Source organism: Anneissia japonica, unplaced genomic scaffold (genome assembly GCF_011630105.1).
Source record: "Anneissia japonica isolate Jap-2015-1 unplaced genomic scaffold, ASM1163010v1 scaffold287752_len1182401_cov188, whole genome shotgun sequence".
Taxonomy (NCBI): domain Eukaryota; kingdom Metazoa; phylum Echinodermata; class Crinoidea; order Comatulida; family Comatulidae; genus Anneissia; species Anneissia japonica.
Genome location: NW_022687544.1, coordinates 999,613 through 1,014,351, shown reverse-complemented (window position 1 = coordinate 1,014,351; position 14,739 = coordinate 999,613). Strand labels below are relative to the sequence as shown.

At 33.9% G+C, this 14,739-nt stretch overlaps 1 protein-coding gene across 1 annotated transcript; it reads right to left on the bottom strand.

Annotated features, from left to right (window-relative positions):
- Positions 1 to 4,444: 4,444 nt before the first annotated feature.
- LOC117120114 (O-acyltransferase like protein-like) lies at positions 4,445 to 14,257 on the bottom strand. The gene is made up of 14 exons (XM_033265128.1): positions 13,805 to 14,257; positions 13,162 to 13,310; positions 12,393 to 12,462; positions 12,004 to 12,115; positions 10,851 to 11,203; positions 10,281 to 10,475; positions 9,417 to 9,510; positions 8,943 to 9,216; positions 8,231 to 8,310; positions 7,740 to 7,853; positions 7,188 to 7,212; positions 5,654 to 5,840; positions 5,281 to 5,423; positions 4,445 to 5,182 (listed from the first exon to the last, which is right to left on the bottom strand). The coding sequence occupies exons 1-14, from the start codon at positions 14,217 to 14,219 to the stop codon at positions 5,069 to 5,071; spliced, it is 2,325 nt and encodes a 774-aa protein (XP_033121019.1). The 5' UTR covers positions 14,220 to 14,257; the 3' UTR covers positions 4,445 to 5,068.
- Between the last annotated feature and the right edge of the window lie 482 nt (positions 14,258 to 14,739).

The window sequence follows — 14,739 nt, the reverse complement described above, 5'->3', positions numbered from 1 at the left end:
AGGCCTATTATATACCGGGACTCAAAGCCAAAGTTTCGGGTTCGAGCATTCTTTATCAATACCACTCACTTGAATCTTCCACCTTGCGTCCAGAAGGAGGGCGGCCTGAAATTGAATAAATACATTTTTATTCGGATATAATATATATATATACATGAAAGATACAGTATAAACAGAGGATAATGATAAAAGGAGTTAAATTAAAGAGTTGTCTCTATTAGGCCTACTCTCTTTTTAAAAGAAGCCTACCACAAATGAGGCTAAAATGTTTAGATGTTTATTGGAACAGAATATTTCAATTCATCCCTACCTCCAAAAGCCAAGCCGTCAGCATTGTAATGAGCATTAAAAGCACCCACTATCAGAAATACTGCCACTAAAGTAAGCAGGCTACTGAAAGAGAAGTAATCGAGCACAAGGTTGGTGCAGAGTTTTACCCCACTACTACTATCATTATTTCTTTCAACTCATCGAAATGTCAAGGCACTCAACTAAACATAGGTCTCTTGGTAACTACTTGGTGAACCGCAATACAAGCATATTTTTCGTATAGATAAGCTGAATTAAACCATGACTGTCTTTGTATTAACTATGGTACCTGACTAAGATTGAAAAGTGAGTCCAACTCAGAAGAAAATGAGCAATTTTAGCAAAATAAAAGGAAAAAGATTAGTTGATGTCAAGTAAGAATAATATATGACACTTATATTAGACCCATATTTTCTACATAGAGAGGTGTTGGGCCTCCTCACATCAAAATAGCATTTGCAGCTGTACCCGCTGCTACTTGGGGACCGGATTCAACACTTACTAGTCACTAAGCGCAAGCTCGGTGTCTGGTGGTTATGGCGCCAAGCTAGTTATTAGACAAGCAGATTTAGAGTCTTGAGTCAGACAATTGCAAACGTTTGTTTTATTGCTGATTTTGATTTATCATATCATATCATATCATTTATTTCGTCTTCAGTTCAACACATACAGTAGCAAATAAACAACAAAAAGAAGGAAAAACAGAAAAGAAACAATGCTAGCTAACACCAGGCGGGATTGCTCAAAAGTGGCATTAAGGCTACTGTCTGAGAGCTCTCCAAAGTGCAGCTCGCAACAATGTAATATATAAAAGAAACATAAAGGTAAAATAAGTTGTTTAAAATTAAAATATAATATTTCATGAAGAAATTACAACTTTAGGAAAGTATAATACATACTCCAATGATTTCAATACTTGGCGTATGTATTATACTTTCTTATCTGAGATTAATCAGTGGACCTTTCGGTTTTTACAACTTTAGTGTAAAAATGAGCAGCTATGCAGAAAAGGGTGACATTCAAGTGGTCTCATCCACCGATGTCAAAGTAACGTCGCTGTCTCAATGAGGCAACTTACACGCAGATAATCTCAAAAGGCAGTATGCAAGGCTCATCGGCACTTTCCACCACAGGACAAGCCTGTGGCTCCACTACCGTGCACTGCAAAGACAACGACGTTACCTTGAGAAAGGAAAAGGTGAGACGTCAAACCTGAAAACCTAAAAAAAATTCTTTTAAAATGTGTTTCATAATGCTGGTAACAATTGCTTATATTATAGAACTTTTAATTGCACATCGTTTTGATTCCGATCGACTGAGTTAAAATTGAGGCTACTTACCGTTTGCACGTCATTATTGGTGTAATTGACAATGAAGTAATTTGGGCAAGAATTTACCAACTATATTCTACAAGCGTGCTTCACAGCTATAGAGGTGTCCGGGTACGTTCAACAGTAAAAGTACAGTAAAGCAACTTTGAAATTTTACCGATTATTTGACCGATGTCCGCTTTTATAGTAGTTTGACAAACGCCACCAAACGTTACAAAGAATCCAAGCATTCCTATTGGGTAGACTGGCCAACTTTTTCAAATACATGTCTCCCTCTAATTAAAGACCGCTCCAGTTAAAGACCACCTCCAATTGAACACCGCTTCATGTGGTCCCAAATTAACAAATGTCTTCTATTTTTATCATTCTTGTTTTGGTCTGTCTCTTTTGTTTGTTTAGCCGTAGGCCTATTCAAGCTCTGCTTTTTAGGATTTCTCTACTCAAACTTATTTAATGAAATGTATTATTATCAATTTAAAAAAAAAATGTACTTTGAATCATTGAGCCATAGAGACCAAAGCTGATAAAGATCATAAAAACTTGACCCCAAAAGTGGTATTTGATTGGAGGGAGGCATTTATACAGATTGTGATATTTCTTTTTATTTTGAACAAAAAATATAATAATGAGAGTAATATGATGTGGAAATGTTGGCCATCATATATATAATTGATATACAAGAAGATATTGTGGTACTCGGATGTTCCTGCCACTCCTGCGATCATAACTTTGATAGATTTAATTTTTCTGCCACTCCCGTGGCCTTCAGGCTCGCGTATATTTCTATCACTTTACCATGACCTTTACCATATGGCGGTATATGGATTTAACTGCACCTCTTTCGAGTTTTAATCTTTAATCCAGCCTGGCGTGATTTTTTCACAAGGATTAATGCAAGACGGTTGAAGAGTTTAGCTTTCTACTGTCACATATGCAGACTGTAAAATATATCTTATTAAACTTGCATATTTGATTTCCCATAGAGCCAGGCAAGTCCCGTGTTCAAAAATAATAATAAGAAGAATAATATTTATATGATAATGAGAGATTACACAATTTGTAGGCCTAATTGAACAAAAGGATAATTTAAAAGTTGATAAACAATGTACACATTTGCAAATTTAGTTTATTTATATACATAAACATGACACTGTAAGCACATAGCCGATAGTTCTACTGCACACACATGGTGTGGCACTCTTTAGGTAAACAATTTTCAAATCGAAAAATTTCCTAATTAGGCACTTTTATCTGAAGAGTTTTACACCGTGTGTGTGCATTGGTACAATATATGTGAACACTAAGATCATGAATTCAGGTTCACAACCTGATACTGTTGAATTACGTGTAGATTGACGTGTCACGAACTTCGCTTCGTTTAAATAAGATTGCCTATATGGAATCTCTGTACACTGATGATAACAGTAGGATCTGTCGGAACATGTATGTATAACATAAGGCTTAGCCATGGCTAGGCCTAATAAAGGTTTCAGGCCTGACATGATCGTTCTCAAAAGTATCGTCATATTTTTGAATTTTATTAGTGATATATATATATACACTTATATATATATATATATATATATATATATATATATATATAGTATAGGCCTATAATAAATACCAACCTGAACAGTGCACAATATGTATGCTTAACTGAAGAATATTTTGAAATTGATATAACAATTAACAATGTACACATCCGCAAATGAGTTGGTTTAGTGCATAGACAAGACACTGATATGAAAGTACAGAGCAATGACAATAATAACGATTTATGGACACAAAACACTGAATCTTTTTATTTTCAATCGTCAATTTTCTCATTTAATGAAACAATAATATTGTTTGTTGTAATTTCTGAAATTGCCTAATAATCCTTAATTGATAAAGTTATTCGCAAAAATGAGCGAAATATAAACAATTGAGAGAAATTCAAAATACTAAAACGAACTTCATAATTCGTTAATAAATTCTGGTTTATTAAATTCTGAATTGTATTGTATTAAAATTAACAATATAGAATTAATAACTATAATAATAATAATTATGAATTGGCTTAAAACACTGAATTGCAAAAAAAGTTATTCAAAAAAGGTGCAAGGTATTAAAATAGATAGATACAAAAATAAGCAAGAAAAATCAAATTTAAAAAATATGACCAGTATATAAGCCGGTATGTTGTTATTTGTGCTAGTTAAAAGTACAGTACAGTACTTGTATTCGTCTTATTCCGTTAATATGCCGCCTTCCTCTTGTTGAAGGCTTTGAAATTGTCTGCAAGGTCATGCGTGTCACGTCTGTTTTTCTGAGGTGGCGCCAGCGGAAAGGGAGAGCAGGCCTCTCCCGCCGGGGAGAGCTTCCACCACCCATATCGGGGAGAAAAAAAAATGTATTTTAACGTATTAGTAGACTATAAAATCGATTAAATAAGCCTTTGAAGCCCCCTAAATTATCATAATTTCCGGGGCTTCAGGCCCTGGACCACTTCCTAATGATTATGAGCGACCCCCACCACGCCCACATATGCTCTCGTCGGTGACGTCGTCCATCCCCCTCCTCCGTCCTGGTGCTACCCCTGCTGTTATTTTGCCACATTGAGAGGATTTCATGTCTACTTGATGGTAATAATTAGTCGTTGCTATAAATTAAGTGTATTTACATTGTAATTGGTTTACTGTATATACTTATTTCTTTTTATTTTATTAGTTGATGTTTAACATTTCCTGTATGCTTGAAAGATGAACAATACATTTAATTATAGCTATACAAAGTCATTCTTAATCATATGTCAGTAAAATAAGTTCTATATGCAATATTATTCATTTTAAGACAGAAAAAAATTATTATTTAGTATTTCCTTTTAACACTTGTAAAATACTATCTTTCCTGCATTACTGTTTTGATGATATTTTTTATGTTTAATTTTTAAGGGTAAGGGGTAAATGCATTGTTTGAGGAGGGAAGAAGGTTACTTGGAATATTGTTTCTGAAAATAAGGGGTGAAGTTTTGTTCAGTTTTATTTGTGGGGAGGGATAACATTTGAATTTTCAGGGAGGGAGGTGGATGGAGGAAGGGAATTATTTAAAATGTTTTGAGTAATCATTTGTCTTTAAGTGTTGTGTTTCGCACGCATCTATGTTTTTCAAAGTGTGCCACTGATGTAGCAGTGCAAGTCTAAATAATAATTATTATTACTATTATCCCTACTATGATTATACAATAAGAAGTGAAAGCATTATAATTTTGATTAAGCTAATTAAACATCGAGATTTAGATAAACTGATAAGTAACTGCCTGAAACGTTATACATCATCATTTTTTCATAATTTGTTAGTGTTTATCTTCAATCATAAGGTAGTATTAGAGAAACAATAAACAATACTGAAATTATTTTCATTGTTTAGATATAGTTTTCAGTGTTTCATTATATTTTTCCAAAGATGACTTTTTCTAATCGCATGAATGGTCCTTCAATAAGGATAGCCAATATGAATGATGAGGCATACGCGAATACAATAGATCCAACGAAGAAGAATGCCTGTGTGTAAAAAAACAAAGAAAATAAAGCATGAGTAAAATTCAATGGAAACGTCTTATTTGAATTTTTTGAGATAAAACAAAAGGACTGTTACTTACATAGTCAACGTAGCTGAAATGAAACAAGGTTTTCCAAGAATAAATCACGGCGTACATGACAATAGGGTGCAAGAGGTACGCCCCGTAGCTAAGACGGGCCAGTGGAGTCCAGAATGCCCAGGACAGAATGGTGTTGACGAATCCTTTAAATAAAAAAATAAAAAAACACAAGTATTTCTCTGTTTGCAAACACTGTCAAAACGATGATTTACTAATTTGATCACAAATAAGTCAAATGGCATAAGAAGCACCGCAATCTACAATTATAATATTGGCATTCGAGTCATAAACAAGAATGGATAATGTCGATTTGTCTACTCAAAATTTAAAGAAAGGTTATTGTATTTGAAAAAGATAAATAATTTCCACATACCTCCATGACCGTTTACACATGCAAAGATAACCCAAGCCACGGCAGCCGACCACGCAAACCGAGAAACTGTGTTGTAGAATGTCGCAACTTCGTGGCTCGGCGTTTGCCCTCTATAGACTCCCCAAATGCCATAAACCACAGCAATTCCTGTGCCTACTGCCATGGTCCATCCCACGAATAAAGCAATCTAAACATATTATTATTATTATTATTATTATTATTATTATTATTATTATTATTATTATTATTATTATTATTATTATTATTATTATTATTAATATTATTATTATTAATAATAATAATAAATAAATAATAATAAAACAGCATTTATAATGCGCCGTCTATCTAGCGAACTATTCCGAGGCGCAGTGACTCTTGAAAAGAAAATGGATTTACTAATTTTTATGTTTTTATATTGAATAGTTAAAATTCCAATACACAGAGGCAAAATTTTGAAATTATCAAGTGAAAAGTATTGAATAATAAAGTTATAGTTGCAGTTATGAATAAATATATTTACTAACAAAACATTTAATTGCAATTATATACTTACTTTTCCATTTATCTCTATTTTATTCATTCTATCTATTTTATACTTGTTTCTTGCTTTTATTACTATACCTTGTACTCCTCTTTTTTAGTTCTATCCCTTTTATCCTTGCATTTAATTTCTATATACTTTCTTTCTATTCTTTCATATTCCTTCCCTGCTTCAGTTCATTATCTTTCTATTCATTTTTCTTTCTTATTCCTTTTCAATCTTTCGTTTTCTTTCTGATTACTTTCCAATCTTTCGTTTCCTTTCTTATTACTTTTCAATCTATTTGTTTTCTTTCTCATTCATTTTCAATATTTCGTTTTCTTTCTAGTATCGTAATTCATTTCAATCTTTCCTTCCATTCTATACCTTTCAGTTTATTTCTTTTGAACTATTCCTTTTCAGCCTTTCGTTTTCTTTCAATTTGTTTCTTTTCCTTCTTTTCTTCAATTGTTTTCTGTTTTATTCCTTTCCGAATGTTTCGTATTCTTTCTTATTCCTTGACAATCTTTCTTTCTTCTTGTTCTTATCAATCTCCCGTTTTCTTTCTTATTACATTTCAATCTATTCGTTTTCTTTCTTATTACTTTTCAATCTCTTCGTTTTCTTACTTCTTACTATTATTATTATTAGCCTAGTTTTGGTTAAGGTATAGACAGCTGAAGTTTCCAGGTTCGATTCCCAGTTGTGGAAATATGTTCGCACAAGCAGGCTCGTCTTATTACCGTTTCATTATTTATATATGCCTCCACCCACCACATACTCAATACCTGTCTCTTATACACATCTTAGGGTATGTATGTGTGTATGTCTGTTTAAGCTTGCGGTACACCACGTAGGTAGTTCTGAAAAGAACTGTTGTAGTTGAGAAAGTCTCGACGTTTCGATTGAGTTGCTTCAATCGTCTTCAGGAGAATATCTGCAGAAATTCCAAGCAGGGAAATACTTATATATTTGGGTAGAGATGATGGCTGCTGATTGGATGAATAAACTGACCAATGAGGAGACTGCTAGTGAAAGACTAAAACAAAAGCCAAAAAGCCATTGTTTATTGAGAGAAAGGATGGGAACGCACAAAGGCTTAGTTCCAGTTTGCGGGAAAAAGAGGTGGGAACGAAAAAAAAGGCATAGTTCCAGTGTGGCGGGATGTATATATGTATATACATATACATGTACATAAACATACATATTATATATATAATATATATATATATATATATTATATATAGGCCTATATATATATATATATATATATATATATATATACAGTATATATATATGATGTTCAGTAAACTAGAACCTAGAACACGGGACCCTTTGCTGTCTTTGCAGACGCCTTAACCAGGTGGGCCATTTATTCTTTATAGCAACTAATCTATCATACACTAATGCGCATGTGTAATTAAACAGCACTCTTATTGAACAGAAATAAACATAAGCCCTCATTCTCGAGCATATGAACGACAAGACTTTTAAAATCAGCTATAGTAAAATAAAGAAATCTAATAATATTTTATTCTAATAAAACAAAAAATATTCAACACTTACGGCTGTAATACCGAGCCAATGATCGGAAGACCCCAGTAGTACGAAATCCAAGCAGTAACACCGAATGAAACAGCACACAAAAAGCCAATGGCTGTTAGGCCAATCTTCCAGTTCCTGTAGAGGTGTAAAACATTATTAATAATAATAATAATAATAATAATAATAATAATAATAATAATAATAATAATAATAATAATAATAAAAATAATAATAATAATAATAATAATAATAATAATAACAATAATTATAATAATGATACAGTAATAATGAAATAATTATATAATTATATAAATAATATACATTAATCACAATAATGAAAACAATAATACTCATTATTATGTTTGGTGTGTAGCACAGTAAAGAAAATATAAACAATTACAGCAGTTAGATAACAATATCAGCGGTCAAATATTATAAAACATGATGATGGATACTACATACAGTAGAATAGTCAGTATATGAGTTCATTTGTTATACGTCAAAGTCCTTACTTATAAAGTAAAATGATGAGAAATGGGCTGATAACAAAGAACTGCATATCATTTGCAAGATACCAACTCCATCCCATACACTGAAAGAAATTTTATCGTAAAGTAAATTTAGTGAGACAAAGGTAATTTTAATTTATTTAATGACATTTTTAAAGAGCCCTATGAAAAAGAAAAGTGGTTGTAAATTTACTTGTGGATGAACTGATATAATTCAATCCACTGCTTTCTCAATTTCACCACTTTCCCTTCTGTTCCGTTTCGTACATTTTCAACCATCTTAACAAAATAACTATATTGTATATGCTCGCGTGTGTGAATATTAATGTATACAATAATAGATAATAAGCCTAAATTAAATACGCTCACCCTTAAGTAAAGCAGAGGTAGCGCCAGGATTTACCCGACAGGTTCCGGAGCCCGTATAGAGGGGGAGGGTGAAGGAATATCCCCGACGAGAGTGTAAATGAGCCTAGTCGGGTGTCTGTAAACTTCTCTCGGAAGGGGTACTGTACAGGAGAAGCTCCCGGAACTATGACTACTGTATTAATTTTTTGGGGTTGCAAAGGCTATTTCAATCGATTTCAGAATCTTTTAATGCGAAAAATACTATGAAATTGAGTTTTCCTCGACGGCGGAAGAGAAGAAGGAAGCGGAGTGCACAGCGTGCCCAAGGCCCTCACTAGTTCCACGTTTATTTTACAGGATGACTAACCATGTTCGTCAAGCTTCCTGGAAACGGATAAAGATTGTTAATGTAAAGAAGGTTCGTCCACCAATATTTCTGGCAAACACTAGTTGAATACTCAGCAAACTCAATTTTTCCTTGGCCTTTGCCAAAGTAAACGAACAGCGTTGAGAGGATGGCAATGCTCATCATGTAAGTCGGAGTCAAACGCCAAAATCGATGGAAGTAAAATAGGAACCAGTTCAGACGACCGTTTGTCTTCTTCAGATGGTTAAGGGTGAGGTAAGTCAGGAGAAGGCCACTGAAAGAAAAAACAAAAAGAAAAAACAATTTTCTGTTTACGTTTATAGTACTGGGTTCGGAATCTGTACTACGAGGACTTTTGACTTCGATATTATTCAAACGTATGTGCCATTTAATATTTGATTAATCGCAATATTAATACCAAATAATGTAATAATCACAGTATATTATTTTCATTGATTTGTTAAACTGACTCACCTTAACACAAAAAACGTGTCCACTGCAAATGTAGCGTTAAGAATGGCTAGGAATGTGAAGTCCGTGGCAACGGTGTAAACATACCGAATATTATCTGTAAAAAACAAATTTTGGGGGAAAATACTTTAACATTTACATACTGTAAATCCACCGTCATGTTTTCTTTCATTGCTTTATTGTGTAGCGGAACTTCACAATGTAAAGGTAACAGTACTGATCGATATATTTTTTAAGTTTGCGTTTCACATATGAAATCTAGTTTCAATAGCTTTCTAACATAGTGCTACTGGACATAAGGAATATTAAGATGAAATAACTAGATATGGATACAAAATGGGATGAGATCATTGCACGTGATAATATAGGATACTTTCACAGCGTTTAATACATGTTCACACAGTGTTGACTGTTTACTACAGCGGAATTTATGAGGTTTATATTGTCCCACTTGTACGAAGAGTGAACACAGAAACAGTGTGTGTGGAGGCAGTGTGCAAACCAACACTGTACACATTGTTTTAAACAATGTTATTTCATTTCATTTTTTTTTTCATTTCATTAAGGAGATCCCTAAAGAGGACAGTTTTTGGACGCGAATGACGGGAATATCTTTCAACATTAAGACAACCCTTATTCAGGGGACACTTTTCTTGGTCCCGACTATGTCCCCTTAACGGGGCCCTAATGTATATTTATCTCTAGAATGATTTATTATGATATACTTTCGTTGCTCATGAGGTTCTGGGAAACCTTCAGTTACTCTTGCTGTAACAAAACATACCAAAATTATTGCGCTAGCCACATAATGCCTATAGTTTAAAATTCTTTTTCTTCAATGAATGACTTTACAGAATTCTAACTTACCGTATCGTGAATAGGCAAAATATAGTGTATGCCCAAGTATCACCCACCACATACTCAATACTCGGATCCCATTCAGACATTCCAGTTGTCCAGCACCATTTCCGACATCAAGTATTTTCGATCCGTTTTTCATTGCCGAAAATGACAACAGTGCTTGTTCAAAAACTCTAGTAACATCAGATGTACCGGTATCCCCTGCATGTAAAAAATGTTTATGGAAATTTATATAAAAAGTTCCTTCAGCTTCCTCGTCTTGAGTCCATATCCCTTAAAGCAACAGAATTTTTCTCATGGATTCATATTTCAAAAGGACCTTTCGTCGGGGAACCATTGATCCCTCGATCTGGCGCCACCAACACAATGTTGCTGAAGCACTTGGGAAAGGTACTGTATCGTATTTAATGTTAGTGCCCTCCTCCCAGGCGTATAAGTGGTTACTTAGTAGGTTTGAATAATGTTGTGCACCCCACCCCGCAGGTGCACCCCACCCTACCCCGCAGGGGAGCTAGTACCTGTAGGCCTACATGTATATAACAAATATTATAAATCAAAAACAATTAATATACAAACCCTTTATTTTGGTCATTTCTTTAGAAAGTGGAACAGGTTTCCCAGTTGGTGACTTTATTATCTTTGAATTAGAAGTCCCCGCCTCGGCTGCTTCCGACGCCTCACTACTGACGTCATCTCCGTCTTGTGATTCTGCTTCACCTTTGCCTTTTACATGTTCTAGATGATGGCCTTGTAATTCTGGGTCACTTTTTCTTTCCATAGTGTTTACGTGCTCGCCTTTGTAACCGTGGTTGATTTCAAATCGACCTTCTTTCTCATAAACATTTTTCTTCTTTTTAAGTTTATTTTTTTCAAGAACGTCATGAGCAGTCCCAATGACAACCAACGCAGTGAATATTGACAACAGAGTCCTTGGTAGAAATCATCAGAAAGAATTCAGCAACATCACTTATTATCATATTAAGATTTATGTGAAAGTGTAATGAATCAAACTTGTAGGGTAAACACCTCTAACCTATTTGTGTTTCCTCTGAAATTGATGACTTATTTGATGTTTTGTTTTTTTAAATAAGCAATTAAACGTGAGAGCAGCTACTCAGTAGTCTAAACTGGTGGTGTCACTGTTTGTGTGTTGAACTGCAGGGATCTCTTGGTCCCCTGATCAATTCCCATAGATTCTCTTAATTCTTGCGTTCAGCTGGAGGGCTGATATGTAAGATTCCAAAGTCTTTCGGATGAGACGTTTAACCCGTTGGTCCCGTGTGCATTATGACCCATGTGCACACTAAAGAACGCAACACACTATTCGGAAAAGAGTAGGGGATTGTCTCCCGGTGTACGGTACTTCCCAATCCCCACAGAAGGATCCCACCGGAAATAAGTCTTCTTCTAGACTTTCGTGATTATCCTTGGTTTCACACCAAATAAATCCATCCTAAGTTTTAATATTGTGCATCAGTAAATGTACTAGGCCTATATAAGACATTCTATTTAGAAACTAAACTTGTATGCACAAGATGACCAAATATTTTATCATGAACTCAGCCCTGTGCTTAATTGTAGGCTATAAATTGTTAATGTTACGTCATAATTTTCAAAAATTTGTTTAATTGTCGAAGCAGATCAAAGATGGCTTAATCTTTTCTACACTACCGGTTTTTACACAAGCTCTTGGCTTAGCCTATACTGCAGAAAAACAACAATTTCTTACAATGTTGCTACGGACCCGCCTGACCATGGAACCTCGTCGATACATTGAAATTCGTAGTAAATTTCGCCGAAGTTGTAAGTAACGTTCAAAAATGAAGCTGGTAATGCTACCACTGTAAATAAAAAGGTGGAATAAAGTTTCAACCAATTTAATATCCAAAATACTTTTTAAGAAATTTGGCTTATTGAGCTCTAACCTTGTGGTGGCGATTTCGAATCCCAAATGGCATCAAAGGATTTTGGACTATAGCGTGTTTGAAATAATTACCAACAACAAGCTTTACATATTTAGAGTAACAAAACATAATGTAATGTGAATTTATAATAAGCTAGCATTTCTTGATTAAACTTTGTTATACATACTATACGTATCAAGTAAAACATCGTTACCTCCGTTTGTGATTGCTTTTAGATCTTCATTCCTACACGAGGCTGGACTGCATACAGCAATCCTTAATTGCTGAAGAACAATGTCAAAAAATTGTGGTTATGTTTAAATATCATTACTTTTATGGAAATAAATGTTGGAATGTTCGTCAACTCAAGCCTTGTTACTTGTTACTTGTTACTTTTATAGCGCTTATTCCTTACAAAACGTTAAATACCCTCCACTAAATTTACATTTCATTCAAGTACAACCCACCCTGACCGAAACCAACATCGTATGCTTTCATGAGTCAAAGACCAAAGTAAATCAATGATAATAAAGGATAAACAAATTAAAATGGAATGAGAGCAAAACCTACCAAACCCAGCCCAACAGGTTTTAAAGCTTGTCATAAACTGTCTGACAGTGTTAACGCTTTTAATAGAAAGGAGGCAAGACGTTCCATATTAACCAACCTTGCTATTATTTTATTCAAAGTGTTAACATTTATGGAAAACCTTATACTTATCTTTATATTTTTTTTATGTTTCTGTTTTTGCTAACAATCTCCTTTATTAGAAATATTTAATGTGTATGAATGTGGTACTATTAGAGTCCTATCGTCATACTATTCTATGTATTGGTTTGTGTGTTGTAGTTTATTGAACTTGCATATGTCTACGTGTGCAAGCTTAATATTAAAATCATGTTAACACCAGCTAAAATAATGTAGTTAATCAGTTTCATTCTGTAACTGAATAGGAATATATAAATAGATAAATATAAACCTACCCATTGACGAAAGTACATAATCATTCCACACTGCTTCGTTCTAAATGGCGCGTTCTCAAGCCCGACGCACAGATCATAATCACCAAGCGATTGAAAGTTGAAATTGTAGACATCGGCCAGAGATGGAAATTTTCCATTCGAAGCAAGCACTAATAGATTATGATGAAATAGATATATTAATTAATAATGATATAAATAATAACTCCAAGTCGTGTACGGTATGTCGTCGATAAAACGGTACTAATACAAAATAATAATAAACGTAAACAACTTTAATAATAACTGGAGCAGTGACTGCAGAGAGTTCATACCTCCACCCTGTGGCTGAATACTGTCCAGCAATACACATAAACCAAAAGGTCCATTGATTAATCTCAGATAAGAAAGTGTAATACATAGGCCTACTCTGAAATACTCGCCATCGTGTTGGGATTTAATATTTTGACATTAATTATGTCGTCATCATTCCTGATGATGACACAATTAATGTCGAAATATTGACTCCCAACAATTAAAAAAACCGTTTTACTTTAGAATTAAGATATTTAATTACTTTCTTTTTTCAAATTAATTAGATAAGCAGTGACAGTATCTTTAATAAATAAAAAATAAACTTTGTAATTAATCGCATAGTAACCCTTACTTCTAAGTGCATAGTCATTGCCTTGAATAAGATCCTGAAAATACGTAGTCAAGTCATTTAGGCAACTTTCTGACACTTGAATAGCATCCTGAAAAAAATCCTGTAGACTGGACTCTATGGCGCCACTTACTAACTCCGTAACAATCTCATCTATAACTTCCTCAGGAATATCCGTGAAAAGATCCGATGGAACTTCTTCGAGAAACCTGGTTAGTGATTCGTCTGTAATTGTGAAGTTTGAATTCGCCATCTCGATCATTTTAATAATTTCCTCGTAAATACGAGGAATACTACTTAGAGTTGAATTTATATCGATTGGTATGAATGCATCTGCGGGATTCTCACATACGATGGGATTGGGCAGAATTATAAAACACATAAAAATCAGTGCTACAACTCGCACGGCTATTTCCATCTTGATGCTTCTATTCGAAATGACAACCCGTTTGATTCTGAAGAAGCTGAAGAATTCTTTAGCAGATCTTATGTATATATACACATCAAACACTAGCAGTTCTCATACCCAAACATTAAACAATATAGGGTGACGCCTAAGAACTATCACGTCACCGTATCTGTCATCACACCTACAACTCAAAATTGTCCCTTTCCGGTGTCTTGATGCTCTTACCCTCCCTTTATTGTCCGTTTTTTTCCTATGCTTCTTCCGGTGTGCTCACATTTTGATGTTGGTTTTGCTTTTTCGTGATTTTTCTTCTTTGTATTTTAAATTTGTATGGCATTTACTGTATTTTTTTGTGTTGTAATTTTTGTGCCATTTTAATATTTTACCTGTGTACATCCATACGCAATTCAGCCTTGTTGCTGCTATGTATGATTTTTATATTGAGTTTATATATATTTATATATATATATAAATACATACATACACACACAAATATATATATATATATATATATATATATATATATATA